This window comes from Sinocyclocheilus grahami, unplaced genomic scaffold, assembly GCF_001515645.1.
Source record: "Sinocyclocheilus grahami isolate Dianchi unplaced genomic scaffold, SAMN03320097.WGS_v1.1 scaffold36.1, whole genome shotgun sequence".
In the NCBI taxonomy this organism is placed as follows: domain Eukaryota; kingdom Metazoa; phylum Chordata; class Actinopteri; order Cypriniformes; family Cyprinidae; genus Sinocyclocheilus; species Sinocyclocheilus grahami.
Genome location: NW_015505215.1, coordinates 2,680,762 through 2,704,523, shown reverse-complemented (window position 1 = coordinate 2,704,523; position 23,762 = coordinate 2,680,762). Strand labels below are relative to the sequence as shown.

At 38.7% G+C, this 23,762-nt stretch overlaps 1 protein-coding gene across 5 annotated transcripts in view; it reads right to left on the bottom strand.

Moving 5' to 3' along the window:
- LOC107581569 (dynamin-binding protein) overlaps positions 1-23,762 on the bottom strand; it is a 48,903-nt gene that overhangs the window by 14,718 nt on the left and 10,423 nt on the right. For 3 of the 5 annotated variants that reach the window (XM_016267172.1, XM_016267174.1, XM_016267173.1), the window contains exons 2-4: positions 20,544-20,701; positions 20,336-20,458; positions 15,102-17,312 (exon numbers count right to left, since the gene is read on the bottom strand). In XM_016267172.1, the coding sequence (XP_016122658.1) occupies positions 15,102-17,312; positions 20,336-20,458; positions 20,544-20,688 (2,479 nt within the window). In that variant the 5' untranslated portion in view covers positions 20,689-20,701. Of the gene's footprint in view, positions 1-8,515; positions 10,317-15,101; positions 17,313-19,771; positions 19,811-20,335; positions 20,459-20,543; positions 20,702-23,762 lie in introns of those variants that run through there. The other 2 variants (XM_016267175.1, XM_016267176.1) reach the window with 2 other exon arrangements.

The window sequence follows — 23,762 nt, the reverse complement described above, 5'->3', positions numbered from 1 at the left end:
CTGCACCATTACAGACAACTGAGCAAGCACAGAGACAGTTACTCACACGCTAAAGCCTGGAGCTGGAGTTTTGATGTTGTTAAACAAGCTGCACTGATATTCTCATTTTGGGAGGTCTACTCCGTGTTTTTGGAGTGTCCGGCTACTTGGGGCCTGGCCCCACCTCTTTGGGCCTGAATTCCATCAAGATCTTGAGGATCTCTCAATGCCAAGGCCTCTTTGCCTTTCATCACTCTTAATCTGTTTCTGTTTAAAGTGGGAGTCTTTGTTCAGGTGTACCAGGGAAGCAGGTGGGCGCCCATTTTATTGTATGTGCATCAAGCTCCATTGAATTTCAAACATGATATTTAATGTATTTATTTACTTATCTAATATGGCCCATTAGCAATATAATACATATATGATGCTAATAAGCAATAATGTTTTTTTAAACTGTATTATTAAATTAGATCACTAGCAAATAACTATATAACTATGAATATTATAAAATAAAAGAATCATACATTTCTACACACACAAATACACATATAATAATTTTATAGAATATTTGTATAATTAATTGTTTAATAAATAATTCATTCATTTATATAATCATTGTAGTCACTATTACTTTTATAGTATTCTAAAATAATATTAATTATTTTATAAAATATTATTTATAATATTAATATCAATATTTTATATGTATTATTTTCTATAATAAACCATATTATATAGGTCATTATATTATAGAAGTATTTGCCATATACATATTAGATTAATTTAATATTTTATTAAATTAATATTTTATATTATATTCACAATATCTGCTGCAGATTTAGAAACTTCCAAAAGGGAGAGCAAAAACAATAAACAGAGATGTTTATTGATTAAGACAAATAAACAAACATAGGAATATAAAATGGCCTGCCCGATATACTAGTCTTTCAATAAACTATCTACAAGGTCAAACAATTAAATCATTTTGCAAGAACAAATGTGCTACAGAGAAAGCCAACCATTTTATGACTGAAAATGAAATGATAACATTGTTATTCATGTGAAACTCTTTTATGGTCTAACCGTACTGAGCTGTTTTTGTCCCTGTCTAGTCTAAGGTCACATGAATTATCAGACCTGTGTGTTCAAGACAAAGTTCACAAAAGACCGCCCATTTACCATGGATACCCTTCACAACTGTCAAGAGAGTAAGTGTGAGAGCGAGACACACATAGTGTTAGTGAAAGCAGCAAGTTGTTGCAAGCCACAAAAATCCAGTCTTTCAGACAGATTTACGGCACTAGTCAAATCTTACAAGGCTTACAAGTACGGTTGAAATCCTGCATGTATGTGGAATTAATGAAAAAATAATTTCAAATACATTACATAAGAACAGAAACGGCTAAAACTTCTTTAAAAAAAGTTATTAGTTAGACCACACACTTTCAGTCTCATTCTAGTGCAGAACCCTGCGTTTTTTGTTTTGTTGTTCAAAAGGCTGCAGGTTCACATTCCAGTTCTCTGTTGTAGTCAGATGTCTGATTTGTGTGGGATGTGAGACACCCGTAATAAACGTGAGCAAGCATTCCATTAACCACTCCACATCCTCTCAGACGCATGCTTGTTTCAAAATTCCTTTCAAAAAACCTTACTTGGAAATTTAAATAAAGGACATTGTTTGCTGACAAGAGTGAGAACAAATTAAATTTTGTAAAAAAAAATTATTAGTTAGACCACACACTTTCAGTCTCATTCTAGTGCAGAACCCTGCGTCACAGAAACCTGCGTTTTTTGTTTTGTTGTTCAAAAGGCTGCAGGTTCACATTCCAGTTCTCTGTTGTAGTCAGATGTCTGATTTGTGTGGGATGTGAGACACCCGTAATAAACGTGAGCAAGCATTCCATTAACCACTCCACATCCTCTCAGACGCATGCTTGTTTCAAAATTCCTTTCAAAAAACCTTACTTGGAAATTTAAATAAAGGACATTGTTTGCTGACAAGAGTGAGAACAAATTAAATTTTGTAACCTTGTGAGTCTACGTCGTTTCTAGCATATTTACAAAGTAATGAAAATGAATGTCAAGTGGAACTCTATTGAAGAGATTTAGACTCTTTCTGAGGCAATCCATTATTGCAGTGAAATCAATACTCAAATTCGATAAAACAGCAACTTTTCCACTGAAAACGTTTAAAGTAGCTACATTTTCTGTGAAAATAAAAAATAAAATAAATAGTGCTGTCAAATCAATAAAAAAATGTAACTAATTAAATCACACTTTATTTCTGAAATTAATCTTTTTTTTTTATTCCCACCTAACATTAAAGTTTTTAAATATACTTTTATATTGCAATAATTCCAAATACAATCTTCAAATGAATGTAGAAACAACAAAGACATATATACCATATACATATATTTTTAATATTTGTTTAATGGCATCTTTTTTATGACTGATGGTGAGTATCACTGATACCAATACTACCATCGACTCAACATTACAGTATAATTGATAGCTATCAATTTAAATATTTATTAGACTTAAATAGACTAAAAATAAGCACTTTTAATTTAAGTTAACTTAAAACAATCTTCACATAAATCTATTATAATAAATGTCATATTTTGCTTCCTTCAGCAAGTAGGAAATGAACAGAAATTGAATAAAGTTATCAAACACTAAATTCTAAATTAAATATGAAATAAATATGATGAATCCTTAAAGCTACAAAAGTTATCGATTTCCTCTTTTTTCTTTTGTTCTTTGATCGACAGACATCACAGCAGCTGGGTTATTAGGTTATTTTGGATGCTTATGAGCTGCCACTGCAGAACATGACGCGGATCTGACATGCATTGTATTTTCTCACAACTCTTGACCTTTTCAGGCATGCTTCAGGTCTTAAAGTCTCTACTAATGAGCTGAAGAGTTGAATTGTGTATTAGATGAGGGAGACAGTGCTGGGCTGCTCCAGGACAGATCTGAAAACCACTGCATTTTAGAGACATGTTCTTAAATGTGACTCATATATAACAAATACTTACATGCACGCACAGTTTTAAGGCAGCTTTAATCACCTTTTTGGTAACTTCATGACTTAACTGACGACATAACTTCGACACTGCATGCTCGTAGTTTCTTTTGCGCTTTAATATGAAATGATATTTGTGCATGCAATTGAAGAGCACGTGTAACGAACACAATATAATGGCTGACAGGACAGGAAAGTTAATTTTTACAGACATATGGCCTGACAACATCTCATCTGACCGCAGTTCACTGTTGTTCTACTGAAGCTCCCTCATCACCTGTACCTTTTCTGTGCTCGTTTGACTAGCGCCTGGCGCTGAGGTGAAGTTGGAGTACGCGTCTGAAAACAAATAAACGCAATTTTTGTCAAGAAAAAAAAAAAGAGACCGAAGCAGTAGTTGTGAGTGGGGTGGCCAGCCCTAGCTCCGCCCCTGCGTTAATTGCATTAAATATTTTTAACGCGCTAAACTGAAAAAATTAAATCGCATGCGTTAGCGCATTAATTTTGACATGCAGCACTACAAATAAAATAATTAAATTATATTGTAGTACGTTTTACAAGTACTCAGAAGAGCGAAGTGATTTCACTTTTTTGTTCAAAGTCAGGGTGCTTAGGTACTTAAAAATAAGAACTTTTGGTCTCAAAAGAACAAAATGGACTGCACTCTTTTCCTTGTGTTTTATTCATTTTTACATATCAAGCAGCTGGCAATACAGTTTGTTCGGCTACTGTGACATTTCAGTTGTCTTCTCTTTCACAATACAATCAAGAACACCTGCATGTACCCCGTGCAACCTGTCTAGACACATCACATATAACATCATCAAAATCTCATCATTATTCTGGCTAATCTTGGTGTTATGTATGAATATCAGGTTCACAAAACCACTTCTTTCCCACAGAACTCTTGATTCACAGAATCTGATAAGATCATGCTCATGACTCAACGTGCATATTGGTATAGTCATTTAGTCGTATATAATCCCCTTAACAGGCTGAGATTAGCATTGCAGAGATATGTCGTAATTGCATGCATCCTAACACTACATTTGTTTAAGCACAAATAGGAAGACGTGATATACAGCTCCACCGAGAGCCCTCCCTCTTCAGTTACACAAAGAGGAGCTTTTCTACTATCATAGCTACTCATGCCCACTGTCATTGACAGATCTGTGCTGTTCCAGTCATGAAGGGTCTGTGTGTCTGAGTGCTGATAACCTAGAAGAATAGCACTTTCAACACATGGGTAAAAAATTACTCTCAACACATGGGTAAATATTCAGTCTCAAGTTAAAAATGTAGTAAGTCAAGGGCAAAACCAATGGTGTGTGGCACTGAGCTGTAATGTAGCATTTGTTTTTCATGGTATGTGTAAGAGCTCCTGACCTACATTAACTAGCTAATTCCCTCCTCAGCCTGTGACTTGAGGCTTTTGTCTTCCATGCTGGCCATTGACTGAGGGTTGGTTGAAGGTTTCCACCTAATCCCCTTTCAACCCACTGGCATGGGCAGCTGCACAGGGATTACAAAAACCAGCAGCAGGCAACTAAGGCTACATTTACACGACAATGGTGTAGTCAAAAACTGAAAAGTTTTTCCCTTGCGTTTTAAAAAAGTTTCACGTATACACGACAACGTTTTCAAAACAATTCGCGTTTACACATATCAACGAAAATGGCCAAAAACGCTGTATTACGTATGCCAGGCCAGTAGTTGGCGCTGTCACCTTGTTAGTTGTACCTGTAGGGAAGTGACGATTATATGATGTATATGATGCGTCTCCACTGTTGGTTGTAATATTGGTGAAGTAAATCCACACTTTCCTGAAGAAGCGTTAGCAAACTCTTGAACAGCAACAGCAGTACCATACACTCCGCCACTGTTGTGTATGTTTGTTCGCGCCTGCCTTTAAAATCGACACGTACTGCACATGTTCACATACCTAACACTTACTACGCACGAGCATGATGTCAGCATTTTCAAAGATTCCCGTATTGGGTGTTTACACGGAAATGATAACTGTGCCGTTTTCAAACACTTGCATTTTGAAACCCGTTTTCAAAAATATGCGTTTTCAGTACCCAAAGCGCTGTTGTCATGTAAACGAACAGTCAAAACTTTTGTTTCACGTGAACAAGTTTCACGTTTTTGGCTGAAACCATTGTCGTGTATATGGCCCCTAAATAAATAAAGGCACACCCACTCATGCGCGCGCGTGCACACACACACACACACACACGTATTTGTATATTATCTGCAGTGTAATTTAATTAGGCTGGTGATCGTTAATACCAAATGACCTCTAAAAGCCAAAACAGAGGTACAATTCTGTCAAGCTTGAAACAGATGACCTCAGACTATGAGTCAGGCTGGGTCAGCCTGGGAATCCTCTTCATGGTGCCCCAAACTCAATAGTAAGAGGTCCTTGAAGGATATTTGGATCGGGGGGAGGGTTCTGGTACCAGGCACATCCTAGTCCCAGAGATCTCCCCCTGGAGTCTCTTTTCCTCCTCTACACCGAGGTGCTGACTGGAGTACTAGGCTATAGAGGATTACCCTGGGCTGAACTGACCACCTGCTCTGTGCCAGACATGACACAAGCCAGACGAATCTCCCACTGAGACACCCATGGCAAGTACCCAATCACCAATCACTGACAACAATAACAAACAATGTCACCTCATGCTAAAAAGCACTAATGAGGCTGCTATTACTGAAGACCATTCATTCTTGACTGTCAGTGAAACCTGAATGAGTAGACAAAATTTAAACAGTACCGACATAGACCTGGAAATTTGGACAGTAATTGACATACCTAAGATGTATGAATATCATTGCATTAAAAAACTAAATCACAAACCGTGGAAACTTGGTAACTTTTTTCGACTAATAACTTCTTTGTCAATCAACTTTAGGGCTGTCTCGATTCGTCGATTCTATTCGACTATTCGATTTTTTTAAATCCTCGACTTTATTTTGCCTGCGTCGACTAACCGACAAAATACCGGAAGTGGCGCATTTCCCGGATGAGAATTCATAAAACACCCATGATATATTAAACCCATTAAAAAATAATAATTAAGCATAACTGTGAATTCACAAACACTACGATTTAATTAAATAATTATATGTGATGCAGTTATAGGCGTGTAGGTTACGTACGTGCGTCTCACAGCAGCTCCATTCACAGTAAATGCTGTTCCACAGGAACTGTTATCATTTACATGTGTGGAGCGGCTCAAACTCCATCTGTGCATGTTGTTGTGAGTTTGTGTTTATTATAGCGTTTATCTGGGAACGCGACGTGCGCCATTTCATCAGATTTGTAAGGTAAATCATTTATAAATCCACGCAAACACAGGAGAATAGCCTACGTCATTATCTCGCGGTTTCAAAATAAAAGCTCAAACCCTCACTCTGGAGTTTACACGTTTTGATGTTTACATATTCATTAAATTACAGTGGCTATAGCATTTCTGTCATAAAGAAATGGCCAAATATTAAAGATTAAGAGGCCATTTGAATTAAATGATGCTTGTTAAATATTAAACAAGTATTATATCGCACAGTAATGTGTAAAAACAATCGTCAGGCCGTTGGCGCCCCCTGCAGGCCTTTGTTGTAATGCGTACTGTACATTAGCTCTATTCACTGATTTATAATAGAGATTATATTATATTATTTTATAATTATACATAGATCGATCAGTGGATCTATTACGAATCAGTTTTGTTCAATAAAACCACATGATTTCTTGCTTTTGATACTTTATTTCAAATAATTATTATTGCCTCATTGCTATTATATATGTATTTTAAGTAAATTTAAAGGCTATTGTTCACTTAACCTACATCTATTTTTATTACCACAAAAATTAATTATTAATTATAATATTTTATTATTAGTAGTCCAGAACACGTGGACATGTTGTCATTCTTACACTATAATACTGAACTTTGATTTCAGTGATTTGGACTGAGATGGACACTTGCTTCTTGCACTCTATGTTGCACTTTACTTTTGCTTTAAAAAAGGATTTCATAGAAATTTGGATTTCATTTGGAGTTTCACTACTGAAGTCCTCTGTTCATTTTTTTAACCATGCTGGAGATGTCCGTTTAAATCTTTTGTTTACACATTTCTAAGAGTACTTTTAGTACTTAAAATTTTTAATAATAATAACTTTTAATAATAAAATTTTAATACTTGATTCTAGTGGACTCTAAACATTGCATTTATTTAATGTGAAAGCCCAACTGTTGGGGTTAATTGAAATTTTTTTTCCCCCTTTGTAGTTGCACTCACAGCTGTAATGAACAGAAGTCCAGAACATGTGGATATATTGACATTAAGAACATTCTCACTTTCTCAGACTTTTGTAATTATTTTCTATTTCATATTAGGTTTGTTTACATTTTTACTCTTTTAGTTTTACATTTCGTCAATGGCTTGTTTACATTTATACTTTTTTATGGTACACTACTGAATGGCAAAGTTGCAAGTTTAATAAAATGTTCTTTAAAATTGTTGATTTTTTTTGTGGGAAATTATCGATAATTTATCAATTAATCGATAAATTAGTCGATAGATTAATCGAAATAAAAATAGTCGTTAGTGGCAGCCCTAATCAACTTTTCTTTCAAAATTTATTCAGTTATAGAAGTATTAGTGGCAGCATTATGTTAGATCCAGGTGCTGAGTCAGAGTAACCAGTTCATGAAATTAACTATAGACATGCTAAACTAAATAGAAAACTAAATTATGACTAGAAAACATCTAAATAACAAAAATCCTTTTGCAAATGTTTTGCTTGAAAATATATAAAATACAAATATTATATAAAAAATTGTTATATATGGTACTTTAAAACAAACATAGCTTAAATGTCTAAATGAAGCCAATGTAAAGCTCACGGTAAAAGGGTAAAATCTGATGCAAAATGGTACTTCTTGGCTTTGAACATTTTGTTGTTTTTGTTTTTTGTCTGAAGTCATGGTATCATAAAACACATAGTGGTTGTCAAACAAAAGAAAAAAGTCTGAAAAGGGGAGGGAGGAAGCGAGAAAGAGAGACACAGAGAGACAGACAACAAAACTTCTGAAAAGTAATTAAACCCGTTGGACCAGTTTCCCCCTCCCTGTAAGTTTCCAAGTTCACCTCTGAGCAAAAAAAACAAAAAAAAAACCATCTGAAACTCAGCTCCACACTGAGAGCTTCAATAGACCGTATCATAGACATGCATACCTATGCATTAAGATGGTGACTGCACAATCAGCACCTTTGGTATTTCCTGAATTGATTTGGAGATGTCCTAAAGCAGAGCTCCAGGACAAGGTCAAAAGAGAGCTATAAACATAAGTGATATCCATGTGGGCATTTCTACAATTGTTAGTTGACTCATACGGTTACGTCAAACAACACCCACAGCCACCTCAAGGTGTGTTTTGACCCTCACATATTTATTGTCATAGTACTGGATGTGCTACTGATTCTTATGTGCTTTACCTTGTTTTTTTTTCCTGTTGGTGGCAAACTCTGACTTCCTGAGAGAGCTGGGTGCTGTCTTCCTATAGAAGCTGTTCCTGTCAAGTGAACCCACGTAAACAGGCTTCCGTGTCTGGCCTTGACCTTCCATATCCAGTTTTCCTGAACCCGGGCGATCACTGTACTGGTCCTTGTGGTCATAACAGAGTTTAGCAGGATCCTCGTAAGACCGTCTCTCCTTCAGTGTCTGCTTTTCATAAACATCCTTTTCCCATTCCTTGCAGTGTCTTCCACTGTTGTGGTCAGTACTGTAACCCTCTTGTCTATGTTCTACTGAATTTGACCTTATATCTCTGCAACGGTCTCTGCTTCTCTGGTCATACTGATCACTCTCACACCCCTTGTCTTCATAGCAGTCTTTAACACCACTATCATAACGTTCATCTTTCCAGCAGTTTCTATCATCCTTTTCTCTGTAATCACTGTACTGATAGGAGTCTCTTTCTTTAGGTTCAAAGCGATCCCTCTGCTCAGACTGGCTGTTTTCTCTGTAATCATACCGGTCTCTCGGTTTGAGGCCATAGGGGTTACCTTTCTTACGTTCATACCATTCCTTGTCGTCTAGTTTAGAGGGGTCCCTTTCTCCTGTTCTTTCTCTACGGTCACAGTAGTCATCTTTCCTAAAGTCACTGCGGATCTTCTCCTTTTCTTTGTAGTCATAGTAATCTCCCTTTCTTTGTACATACCGGTCATAGTCTCTTCGATCGATTGAATCCCTCTCTCTATACTGGTAGCTGTCACCTCTCCTACAGCCTTCCTCATAGTAACTTCGGTCATAGCGGTCCCCCTTTCTATCATCACTCTGGTCTTTCTCTCTACAATCATAGCGCTCATACTGGTAATGGTCTCTGGAGTCATAGTGGTCTGCTTCTTTATATCTGTACCGGTCCTTTTTCCTGGTGTCGTAACGTTCTTGATGTTTACCGTCATAGAACTTGTCTCTGCAGTCATAACGGTCATACTTATCCAGCTCTTTATGGTCATCGTAATGGTCCCCATCTTTATAATTATCAAGCTCCTTATTGTAGTAGTCCTGGTTATCACGGTCTCTGCGACTGTAAGGCTCTCGACCCTCACAGTACTCATCTGATTCCAAAGAGTGGTACCGGGCCACATTGTCAGGACGTTCTTTACTCCTTGGGCTCTGTGCAAAGTCTCTGTGGTTAGCATAATCCAGTTCTTCCTGGTGCTGATAAAAACAGTGATTGCTGGTCCATTCCTGTGGGTTCCTCGGCTCCTGGTACACTGCTTCTGGGGATTGATAGAAGAACTGTTGGGGAGGGACCTCTCGGTAAGGAACCTTGTCCCAGTCCTCATATTCCCAGCATTGTTGACGGTACCCATTGGCTTGTCCGAGGTAGGCCTGGTGCTCCCAGTTTCCTGGTGCAGGTCTGAAGTCCTGAGGGCACATGACTGACTGCTGCTGAAGTTGTTCCTGCTGTTGAAAATGCAGCATTTGTATGCATCTCTCCTTCTCCCAGCCCTCACTCACCAACTCTTCGACACTCTTTCCTCTCTTGGGAGGAGTCCTGTTGAAGTCCCAGGGCACTGGGGCAAACGGCATAGGGTGTCCTAAGACCACCTGTCCCTTCATAATGGCCGTGAGAGTCCACAAACAGGGCAAGCTGTGTTAGCTTCCCCAGATTTCACATTCCAGGTCCAGATGTAGAGAACTCCACCTGACAGGCATGCTCAAATTCTCTGTCTCACTCTAACTCTCTTTCTCCGACAGCTGACTGAACAGGACTGTCTGGTTCAGACCTGAGAAACTCAAATCTCTCTCTCTCTGTCTCTCTCTCCGCCTACCCAACCAATAGGAGGAAGAGAGGGAAGGAGGTGGGGGAGGGTAGAAGCAACAACTGAGAGGAGGCAAAGGGGAGGCATTTAGGGTTAATTATTGAACGTAGTCACATGAATGGATTACAGGGAGGCTGTGATTGGCTGAAGTCTCTGTTTGCAGGAAAACACAGGCTGGACTTCACAAAAGAGGAGGGAGCATTATCCCTATATTTTATACATTATCCCTATACATTATACATTATCCCTATATATATTTTAAACTTGGCATTACTCATAAGCAAAGTTGTATATGCCCCTTAAAGACTCTTTTTAGGCAGTTGTGCAACTAGAACAGGGATCTTGAAGCTGTACTATTTCACAGTTTCTGCTTGTGTTTTTAAAGAAATTAAGGAGGCGTGTATATGCTTTCAAAAACAACCTGACACACTGAATGTTCTGTCAAAAGCAGAATCAATGCTTTATCTGTTCTAACTTGCTCATCATACGTTTCAGAGTAGCAAGGTTCCCATGAATGTCATAATCTTCTTCTTTCATGTTTCAACAAGCTGACCTGGGAAAGTTAGACACAGGCCGATTATTCCAGAGAGCACCGTGCACTGTCGAGTGCCTGCACACTGCACAATAATCCATTGTTAAGGGCCACCCCTGGTTTCACAGACTAGGACATCTTTTCAAGCAAGGAAGAATAAAAAAGCTATTCACTCGCTTCAGTATAGTATATAATTCCCCTCTACAAAAAAAGACAAAACAGTAGACCGTACTATGATTTCCTACTGCACACAGTACTGAGCATATGTCACTGAATACAAATACTAATAATGTGAAAACATGGTAAAAAGAGAACAAGAAAAACTGTGCTGATGTTTTGCTACAAGTACTTAAGTTATTAAAATGCAAAATATTGCTCCAGTTAAGGCTGAAAAGAAAGAGAGAATAAGAGATTTTGTGGGTCTGATCGCTTCTCCTCTCCTCTTTATAGACATTGGTATTTTGATAATCAGTATTTAAGATCTCACATTTCTTTACATGGGGCAGACCGAAACTGTGTGCACGCTGTTTTTCCACTTCAGAGACATCAGGAGCAACATTCCTCTTGTGTAATGGAGTTATTTTTCTTTGTTTACACAAGTACAACCCTTTGAAATGGCACAAAACTCACATTCAAAGATGGTGCACCTGTAGCCATTCGTCAAAAAACATGTTTCAAACATTTATATCTAAAATCTGCCAATCTGTTAACTATTTTAGGTTAGATTTTTAGGTTCTTTAAGGAGGGTTAAATATCACTAAGTTGTTAATGGCTCTTAAGGTCCTGGGAAAAAAAAACTGTAGGACACAGACAAACCTGTGGATGAAAAGCATTCAAGACAGCCAATGTCCCTCAGTGAGTGTCTGTTTCATAAATTTTGATTAGTCCAAATCTATCAGAGAACACAACAGGACCCAAAAAGTAATTACCGCAACGAAGCATTCAGATGCATGCTTGTGACAGAGGTGAGGACACCGGTCTCGCATGCCACTCTTCTCATCTCTGTTATTAGAATAGCCCTCCATACAATCCCTCACAGCCTTTCCAGCAGGCGATAGGATCATACAGCTCTTTAATGAGCCTTCTGTTAACCTGAATAGGCTTTCGTGCATGACACAGGCACAGAAAAGCTGGGAGCTGGAGATTAGATCCAGGACACAAATGAGCTCTTGATGCTTTTTATGAGCACCCAAACAGATCCCAATTAGAACAAGGGCTGTGGAAGGGGCAACAAAAGGCTCGAACGGGACACTCATTTATAGATACACATATAAATTAATCTGTTAGAACCAAAATCACAACTCTGTCTTTCCTCCAACAACATGGCTATGGAAAGAACTGTTCCCAGAAAGAGAATGATACATGAGAAATATGAGAGCCTGTGGGTCTGATAAGCTCCAAAACTGACTTCAATTTTTTCCTTCTTTCTCTTTCTAATTTATCCAATATGGTTTCAAATAACTTCTAATCATCTCTTACTCCAAAATTCAGTCTTGTTTTTTGTTCCATTCCAGAAGAGATGATGAAATAAGAAGCTTGTCTCCTCCCTCCAGCAGAAAACCGCTGTTCAGCGAGTACTACTCCATAGCTGATAGGCTCTTGACTGACTCCCTGCACTGTAACAATAAATAACCATTGTTTCTACCCTCCCTGTTGAGAAACACACCCTGTTATAATAAATGTGGAAACACACACACACACACACACACACACACACACACCTACCTAAATTAATACAGAGAAACCCACAAGGAAATAATGCTACTTCCACAATTATGACACCCAATGACTCAATATGACGCACATTGCTATACTCATAAGCATTATAAACCTAAATAATTTAAATAAATAATCTTACTATCGGTTTACTGCTCAGTGTAAATAAATTTTTATTAAAGTCCACAATTTCTTTGTTGTTGATTAGTTAGGAAAACAATTGTGAAAATGTTGTTACAATTTGTAAACAGCAAAGAGAATAAAGAATTATTAATAGGAATAAAGAAGTTTAAATTAAAGTTGATTAAACCACATACACAAACAGTGTTGTTCCGATCCACTTCAGTTAGTCCAAGACATACAGGCGTCACAGAAATCAAGTGATATTCACTAAGACTTGGGCAGTGCTGTATGCATCACTATGTCTGATAATCCCTTCTGGTGAGCCACTAATGTAGCTCCTTGCTTTAAAATTGACCCATTATCAAATCCAAAACCCGATCCAAGTTTCAAACAGAATTCCTTGTTCCTTATACTTGATAACAGATGGCTGTGCCTAGCAAACAGGTTACACTTATCAAGCAAGATGTGTACACAGCTGTGTGCAAACAGTGTATGTGACATACATAAAAGTGTCACGTGCTGTGTGAACTCAAAAACACAAAGCAAAAAAATGTCACTGTCTTGGCTATGAAATAGTGACTAATTACAAAAGCAATCTCATATGAAAAGGAAAAAAAAGTTATTTCAAAACTTTATAATACCACATACTAAGAAATACACACACAATCCCTCTCCATCTCATCTCAAGTCTCACCTGGGTCATGTGTGGTTCTGGTTCTAAGAACATGGCCAAAAAAGGCTGTGAAACGCACCACAGGCTGAACCAGAGAGCTCCAGAGTCTGGTTCTAAAACCACTGCTGCCCATGCTCTCTAAAAAATGACCGATTACTATGGTAATGTCCACTACTATACCAAAAAACAGGAGCAGAACCGAGACAGTGATTATGGGAGTAAAGAGACATGCAGAGAGAAATGTAGGGATAGAGAGCAAGCACACGGGTGCAAAGAGGCCATATATTTCATATGTACATGGTAAAAGTATAGCCAACAGGAACAGCATTCCACCCATAAGTAATATACCAATGTTAAAGCAATTATAAGGGTAATACCTAGTGCTGGGTGGTATACCGGTTCATACCGAATGCCGGTGTTTATTTTTGTTATGATATTAATTTTTAAAATACAGCAATGGGTTAGGAATGTTGTTTAATGTCGCTTAAACAACATTCGGAACGCGACACTGTTTGAAAGGGGTCCCTTTTCACTGTTGCACTGTGGTGAGGGAACAGCTGTATGTGTTACTAAGCATGAAAGTTCCGAAACTGAAGCTGTAGAACTAATAGAACGTAATGACACAGAAGAACTCAACCACATTATCCACACTGACCGCCACAAATATCCACCGCCCCCTGCCATCAGCTCCCGCGTCGAGCGCGACTTCCATGCATGAAAAAAAAAATAAGAGTCATGTACCGTGAAACCGGTATAATTTTTGAAAATACTGTGATATAAATTTTTGGTCATACCGCCCAGCGCTAGTAATACCTTTTAAATTATAACTACACATACATCAGACAGTCTATTAGGGGCGAAACAGTTACTTTAGTATTTGTGCATACAGTTTGTGCAAACACACAATTTCCACCCAAGACCGAGAGGTTTAACAAGATCTGGTACAGAGGGATCACATTATGTTCTACTGTGCAGTGAATCATGGCCACAATGCCTCATGTCAGACTTCAACAAATGTTGTGCAGACATGATATTCCCAGTGCCACTGCACTGCAAAAAAATGGCTTATCTTAGTATTTTTGTCTTGTTTCTAGTCAAAATATCTAAAAAAAAAAAAAAAAACACATCTTAAATCAAGATACTTTTACTAGATAAGCCAATTGACTTAAAATATTTAGTCTTGTTTCCAGGGGGAAAACAAACTAAATTAAGTGCATTTTGCTTAAAACAAGTAAAATTATCTGCCAGTGGGGTAAGTAAAATACTCGTTTTAAGAATATTTTACTTACATTAATATTACATAACAGCACTGAGAGAGTATTAGAACAACTGAGACTTATAATTCCTCTTTTAGATTGTAATATAGTTGACAACAACTTTGAGAAGATATTGGCAAACCAGCCAATGCATAACTTCTTAGGAAATAAGTTATGTTGACAGACATTATATGGAGAATTTCAACATAAATAAAAGTTGTATGTATTGACACACCCAGTACAGTGAACTTTGTCTCGGATGACGTTTCAATGGCATATCGAAAGCATTTATCGGAACACCTGTAACGTTCAAGATGTAATTTGACCTCAAAAGAGGACAGTGGCTGAATGAATGAATGAATGAATGATTTCAGATACGGTGCGTAATCTGTATCTGTAACGATTGTAAAAACACAACACATATACTGATGTGGGAGTATTAGTGACTACCTTGTAGCTGCTGCTGTTCCAGGGTCAGTGTCTCCATGGTGTATGTGCAGAATTCCAGATTCTCAAGAGCCTGATGTCTCGAAGTCTCATCCTGCTCCTCTTCCAGCATGGCCTGCAGCTCCTGGGCTGTGTGAGAATACATATCAATGTCTCTTTCCACCTCCTCTAACCTCAAGAGTAACCTATATTGCTCCTGTTCCCTCTCTCTTTCTCTCTCCATTTCTTTCTCCATCTCCAGAACATCCTCTGCATCTTCCACCTCTTCAACAGTCTCTTTCTCTTCTGGCGAGTTACAGAATGGGTTGGAGGTGGGTGGAGGGGGGCCTGGCATCAGAGAGTTGGTGCGTGGGCATGGAGGAGGTGGGCGTGGCGCTGGACGTGCAGGTCTGTAAGGCTGAGGAGCAATACGTCCATTGGTTTGAGGACAATGCGAGTTTGTAGGTGCTGGTGGCCTAAGGACCCGTGGTCTAGGAGGAGGTGGGCGTAGCGTTTTCAGTCTCTCCAGAGAGGAGAAGGCGGAACCAGAAGGAGAGGAAGTGGTGGGCAACAAACTTTCCATCAAGGAGTGGGAGGAGCCACGGATTATGTCATGCTCATTGCTGTAGTCCATAATGGAGAAGTGGCGGGAAACTTTATTGCCCCTTCCACTACTAACCTCCTCCCATCGGCTCTGTTCTGTGGCTCCATTGCCACGACCTGGTAAGCTTTGTTCGAACTCTATCAGCTGCTGAGAAAGCTTGGCTTCAAGATCTCCAGCTGACACAGCCAAAGTCCCCAATGTCTGAGATGTTGGTAACCCATTTGAACCCTGTTCCTGAGGCAATGCCCAGTGGTCGCTACAGCCACCGGACATTAGGTCCGCATCATTTACGCTTGCGTGTCGAGTTAATTTCTTCTGCCTGTTCTTCTCAGCAGAGATTTTACTGTTGAAGGGGCTTCTGTTGTCATGAGATGCATAGTTACCACTGTTTCTTGTCCAGGTGGAATTAGCTGAGGTTCTGGTGGGCGGATTCAGACTTTGTTTCCTTGTGATGGGTGCTGCGGGAGGTTCTCGTAAACTGGTGTGAGAACTGGTGCTGTATTTTCGATTGCTGAGGGCGTGTAGACTTGGCCTAGGGGGCAGCTGGGGTCTACCCAAATTGGGGCTGCCTGTTCTGTTACTTTGGACTTCTCTGCGGGCTGAGCTACTCGCTCTGCGGGGTTGTGAGTGAGGGGGTGGGGGTCTTTCTCGCCTTCTTTCTTGCGACTGAACCTGTGATTGATTTAGAGTCGTTCCTCTCCCTTGAGAACTTTGATCGGAGTGCATGTAATACACTTGCTCATCCTTTCTTTCCTCCTCCTGGCACTCAAAGTAATCCAGGTCCCACACTGTGTGGTCTTCCTGAGTAGCCCACTCCTGCCCATATTCTGGACCGGTGCAATCTTGTTGAGGTGCGGTATAATCGGGAGTGTAACATTCTTCTTCTCTCTCAGGTACACTAATTTCACATATGAATGTCTCGGTTTGTGGTACAACCTGCAGCTGCCCTTGCATCTTGACAAATCGATGAGGGAAAACTCCTCTTCTGCCACGTATTTGCCCCTCCAACCAGCCATCCTCCAGCGTGGTGAGGATACGGATCCTATCACCAGCATCAAAGTCCAGCTCACCAGGTTCAAGGGCCCGGAATTCATAAAGCGCAATACCATATACAGCTCCCTCTTCCTCCTCCTCTTCTTCCTCATGCGGTTGTTGAATCGCCATTTCTGGATTTTCCTCATCCCTCTCTTCCTCCTCCCACCTCTCTTCTTCCTCCATGCCGTAAGCTGGATACTGATGTAGGGTCTGAGGTTCAGGCTCCTGCAGAGGTGAGCGCAGGGGTCCGAGCAGCTCCACAAAGCCCTCAGGGAAAACTCCCGTCCTGCCGAACAGTTCTCCCTGGAACCAGCCAGGTTCTGGCAGGCCTATGATGGTGATGACATCGCCCTCTCGAAAGTCCAGCTCCTCGTCCAGCTGGGCGTGAAGGCTCATGAGGGCACGGGCCTGGCCCAGCGCATGTGAGGGTAGCTCGGAGACCTGGGCAGCCGCACTGCGCTCTGACAGCTGCCTGGAGTGCCCGGAAAGCTCCAGCTCTTTAACGCAAGAGATGGGGAAGAGCCCGCATGAGCCCCATGCATTATGCCCTCTCATCCACACAGCATCCAGACTGCTTTCAGCAGCAACTACATCACCTATAGCAGGAGAGAGAAGTAGAAGACAAGCATCAGGATAACAAGGATTAAAATATCCTCAACATAAATACTGGCAATAAGTTACAATAAAAAACAATTTGATGAAAATCTCTTGAATCTTTCAGCAACAACTACTGCAAATCTGTTTTTTCTACTGCAATTCCCAGCATATGTAATGAGACCTCTGCAGCGTATTCAGAACGCAGCAGCCATGCTTATATCTAGGGATGCACTGTAAAACTTCTTCCTGCCCTCTTATTGAGCGTTTATTAGTCTTTTTTTCTATTATAAAAATATAATGTAAAAATCCTAAAAACAAAATACATTTACCTAGTCTATCTAGACTGTATCTTAAATATATTTATTTATTTGGTTGTTTTATGCAATGGCAGCATCTAGGCTACTTTATTTCAGTTCAATTAATTAATTAATAAAAAGATAAGGGCTAGATTAACAGGATAAATATCATCAAGTATTTAAAATAAGTGTGTTTGGTCTTACAGCACGGGCATATTTTTTAAAACTTGTTTATACTTAAAAATAAGTACCTCTGTTGCAGTAATTAAAGACGCATTCTCTGAAAACAAGTCTGAATACGCTATTCAATCTTGACAATTCAATGCTATTGACACTTGACTCTTGAAAAAAAAAAGATGTGAAAGATGACCATCTGCATGTGTTCACAGACCAACAATTGGACCGCCCCCTTTGATTGACAACCACAGTGCCCTTCGTCACCCTCACCCAATAGTCCCTCCTTTTCTCTTTACTTTTCTCACACCTAAATAGTGTACACAACTACGACATATGAGAACAAGAGGACTTCTGTCAAGCTTAAAACGATCATTAAGTAAATCTGTTGACTTATTTATATTAGGATTTAGGTGGATTATATTTTGCATTATCTGCATTAGTTTTATTTGTTTTAGATAATGCTTATTTGTATAGCAAGCATATTTGTTTGCATCCACAATAAAGTATCTGCTAAATGCATTAATTGTAAATGAAAATTTAACTAGCAGGTGAGTAATTGTGTTATTAGTAATTGATGCATATATTTACACCCAGGGAAATAGCATTAGAGCATTAGAGCTGTGTGAAGTTCTCTGAGCTCTGACCTCAAGTCAGTTTGCACGGCGGTAAAATCACTGGTGTGGTCAGTTTCACTTAACAAACACACACACATACACATCAACAGGAGCCAGAATGTCCATTAGGGTCACAAGGGCCAAATTCCACACAGTCGCGCTCCGCCTCCCATTGTGTTCAACACATAAACTAGAACAGCGTATATGATACTCACTGATATGATAGGGGAAACAAAATTCTTCCAGTTGTGTTTTTCACATAAAAATAAAGTAAGTGTGCGCTGAACAAATCACAGTTTCCACATTAGATCAGAACTGACTACAACTAACATCTAAAGCAATATACAACATAAACAGGTATGTAATGTTCAAAACATCAAACACAAAGTAACATTTTCCAAAGTAAAAGAAGAAAAAACATTACAGAACAGATAGGAATAACAGACAAGTAATACAAGAAATATAATTTTTTGTATGACCTTTTTAGGTTATGACTATCATTTATTCTACACAATATAAACAACTAGTGACATCTAGCGGTGACTTGGAATCAGCTCTTCTTGAAAATGCTATTTTCAATTCATAGTTTTCAGTCACGTGACTGGATGGAAGCCCTGTCGGGCAAAACATCCATAGAACTGCAGCACAAGCCTGTACATTTTCCATCTGTTTCCAATCCACAAATATTTAGATCATCTCTCATATCTTTAGATTTTATGATTTTATGATTTAGATCATATCTTTGTTTTAGATATGTAAACAAATGCAAGTTTTGGCCATTTGCAATACATATGAAACACCCACCGCAATATTTCAATTAAAAACAGCATGACATTCTAAAACGTTTAATGTGAAAACACTTAAAGTGCCTTTAAAACAGTAATATTAAAAGATCAAATTCAGTTCACACCTTTTTAATGATGCATACTTTATACAGGCAAGCAGATGAGCTTGGAATATGAACGCAATACGCTAAATGATTAAAGGGAAAACATTTCATATTAAACTTTGCGCATTGCGTTTATATTCTGGGTTCACCTGCTTGCCTATGCAAACTATGCATCATCAATAAGGTGTATACTGAATTTGGCCTTTAAATATCAGTGTCTTACTACATTACTACTTAATGCAAACCTTGTAAAAATAACTGGCGGTCCTATATATAGAACAAAACAGACCATAAACTGGACATCAGAAATAAAGATGATTGATGACTAAGAGCTTCCACTTTTGATAAACATCTCTACTTGCTAAAACAGCAAACATAGCAATTAAGCCTCTAAATCTACTTTTAAAGTGTTGTCTCGGTTTCTGTGGCTACAGTAGGGGTGATCTACAATCTAAGGCTCTACTGTATAAAATGAAATATACCTCTCATATATGACATTACGTCACTCTGAGCAAGCAGGATTTATGCTGAAGGAAAGAGAAAATGGCAGTACAAAGATTTAACTCGTCACCTGCCTAAAGTTTTAACATTATGTACAGATTACATGTCTTTGTGTTAAAGCAATATCTTTAGAAAGAAAAATTCTGTCGTAATTGATAAATCACCTTCATGTTCCAAACCTGCAAGATTTTCTTCCTTACGTGAAACACAAACGTCTTCTGGAAACCATACAATAGCTTTTTGAGAGTCAAGGATTTTTCTGCTTTATTTTTATACTGTTTTTTTTTTTCACAATCTCCAAAAATGCAGAATGCCCAAAAGTCTCATTATGGGGATTGCATTATGTCTTTGAATTTTACATGAATACATAAAGTCATATAGATCTGGAATAACATGAGGGTGAGTAAATGATCTGTTTGAAAGTGCAGTAAGCATCAACATAATTGATCATTTTTAACATTTTCCTTTTGTTGCAGTATTATTAACCTTAACGGACCTGGATAAAACTCATGCATGTTTAATAACTAAGAGCATAATGTGTGTACCTCTCTTTAGCGGTAAGTTTCCAGCATCCACAGAGTTAAAGTCATTGATGCACACATACAGATTCTCTTCTGTCTTGGTGCTTGGGATTGTAACATGTTCCACAAAAGTGCTGGGAAACTGGCCTGAAGGTAGAAAGAATGAAAAAATATCAACATCGATATCACAGACAGAAGACTACATGTAATGTGAATCCTCACATGACTTTACCTGTGACTCCATCTTTAATTCCAAGCAGCCAAAATTCGTCAACAACACTGAGTACTTCAATGACATCTCCAGTGAACAGAGGGAGTTCTTCAGAGACGCTGGGAAGGAACTCAAACACGGCACGCACCACCGACCCAGCCTCCATGTTCACTAATCACCTGTGCATCACAAGCAAAAGAGAGATGGATTAAACATGACACCTATACAACAAACATATTTTCAATATGGTTTCCCAATGTATTTGTTTGTTGGATGCCATTTCCTAAAGATCTTCACTCATTACACATTCTGAAGTGATGAGCTCAAAACACAATGACATCAGAACAGCTATGTGGAAAACTAGAATCTGCATTTATTAGAATCCAGGGAATACCACGCAATCTTTTTTTTTTGTAATATCTGGTTCCTAAATGAGCAAGGCATAGCAATAAAGATTTTTTTTCTCTCTTGGTCCAGTCGAACCAGATGTTTGGATTTTTTCCATCCCTGGTGCATTTGCACTGGCCCTGAAATTTGTTTTACAAATAAATATGAGCTACATAGGCATTTTTTCCTCAATAAATATCTTGTTTCTCATATTATGAAAGTAAAAAAGGTAGTGACTGGCATTTGATGTTGGTTTAAAAGGGTGTCCCTGTGTTTTCATCACGACTGCTGCTAACTCTTCAGCAACAAGGTGAAAGAAGTCACATTTTAAAGATTGAAATAAATGAGATAAACACTGTACAGAAAAATAATGGCAGGAAAACAACTACCCTAACATACAGCATTAGGAGTGTAGTCTGATTTATGAACAAATGACTCTCATGAGCTGGTTCTTTAAATGAATCATTTTTATTTATCATTTTATTAATCCTTCCTTGAATTGACTAATTGAATCATTGTTGTTACTGAATTAACATCGTACTCAATTACTGAACTGCGAGTTATCATGACAACTGACAACTTGTTTTTGACAACATTTAGTTAAAGATACACATTTACATATATTTTTCTACAATATTTTATTTAAAAAAAAATAACACACTAAGGTTTGGGGGCAGTTTTTAAAGAATTTTATATTTTATTTAGCAAAAATGTATTTAAAAAAGTGTCAGTAAAGATAGTGTGTAACGAGAGGGGCGGGGCCAAAAGCCGTGGGAACGGAGCGAGGCCGGTGGAGTAAATGCCAATGCATGACACCTGCGCCACTCACCGGTCTCGAGTCCCATGGAGGAGCTCCAGAAGGATAAAAGGAGGAGTGACGACAGTGTTGGATGAGAGAGGACCAGGCCTGGACTACACTGTATATGCTTTATTTACAGAATATTATGAAAAAATAGATATGTTGCTTCTTGTTTTCTATCAGTTTGTCTGACTCAGTTCCTCTGACACAGATGGGTGATGTGTGCACAGATGAGCAGGGATGTAGTAATAGAAGCAGTGGCTGCCTTTTATTCAACGCATTTAGCAAATTGTAAATGTGACAAGTTATTCCTTGTTCAGTACTTTCATAACTAACAGGCAATCCAGAATGCTTCCAAATATCCTAAGAAAAGGGGCAGACTGCTTGTTTTTTAAGCACAACGAACTTCTTCAACATTCTATGTGGTGCTAACTAGTGATAACACAGGCAGGTTGAAGCAGAACTTAATACTTATGTCACCCCACCCATATCTAGGAATTAGTGCAGAAACAGGACCCACAATCCAAGTAATGATCAAGCGTATCTGAAGCTCAAATTGCAAATAATGCATATGAAGACATTGCCATGCTTACAGATCATTTAATGAAGACGATAACATCTCTAACTTGCATTTAACATTTACAATTTCAGGTTTGGTTAAATATTAAATATTTTAAGTTTATTGTGCCCAAGAAAACAACCTTTTTATTTCAGATGTATCTGTAGTGTTTTAAAGGGGTCATATGATGCGATTTCAAGTTTTCCTTTCTTTTTGGAGTGTTACAAGCTGATTGTGCATAGATAAGATCCCTGAAGTTGCAAAGGCTAAAGTCTCAAAACCAAAGAGATATTCTTTATCAAAGTTAAGACTCTGCCACACCCCCCCCCCTAAAACGGCTCGTTCTAACACACCCCCCACATATCTACCTCTCTATGTGGAAATATTTGCGTAATGAGCGAGAGAGAGAGAGAGAGAGAGAGAGAGAGAGAGAGAGAGAGGGAGAGCGCGAGAGAGCGATAGCGAGAGAGCGATAGAGAGGGAGAGCGAAAGAGCGAGAGAGAGAGAGAGAGGGGGGGTCACATCACAGTGGAGTCAGCTGTCTTAACCGTGGCTTGTGTACTGCAAACACATACCAGCTTCATCACTGTGTCTGTCACGTGACTCTGTTCCCCTTTCGGGCTCTGTCTTTACATTTATTTTGAAAGATGAAGCTTGCGATTATGGTAAGGGGCGTTACATTTCCGACGAGAGCTTGTGGGGTTCGGCCAATCACAATGCACTGGGTCAGCTGGCCAATCAGAGCAGACTGCGCTTGTCGAAAGGAGGGACTTTGTAGAAAACTAAGCGTTTGAGAGAGGCGGAGCATAGAGGACCTACAATAATGTACAGTATTTGAAAAATAATGTGTTTTTTGAACATTAAAGCATGTCAACATGTTCCGTTACACCAAATACACAAAATAATGATCTTTAAAAGAGCATCATATGACCCCTTTAAACAATGCCTGGACTGGAGTGTCACTGTCACACAGAGCATTCAGTAATATAGAAACAAGCAGACATATGGTCCTGCTGGGAGGTGAGGAGGTCACTAAACCAGATTAGTACTCTAGTAAAGATCACTCGTTGACCAGGCAGAAGGTTTCAAGTGTAAAACCCCAAATCAAAGGCTTACAATGGATTACGAGAGAAACAATAAGTCTGATCTCCAAAATTTTTATTGGACCCTAAAGTTCAATACTCGCATTCTCATAATTAATTTGTTATCCAACAATTCCAAAGAAAATCTGTTTTTCAGATTTTGGCTAAATCCAATAATGCTTACTCAATCATTGCATGTTTATCTTGGCTACAGGCTGAACACTTAAATACATTCTGTTCTAAAACACAACTAATATTTGAGCAGTCAGTCAGACAAAAATCTTCTCATATCGATCACCATTTTTCTGCCTTGGCCAGATTAGATCGATCAGGCCTGATTTATCACAAATAAATGGCCAATATTAAAATTCTATACTATTTTGTCATATAAATTACTTAACATAAAAAATGTT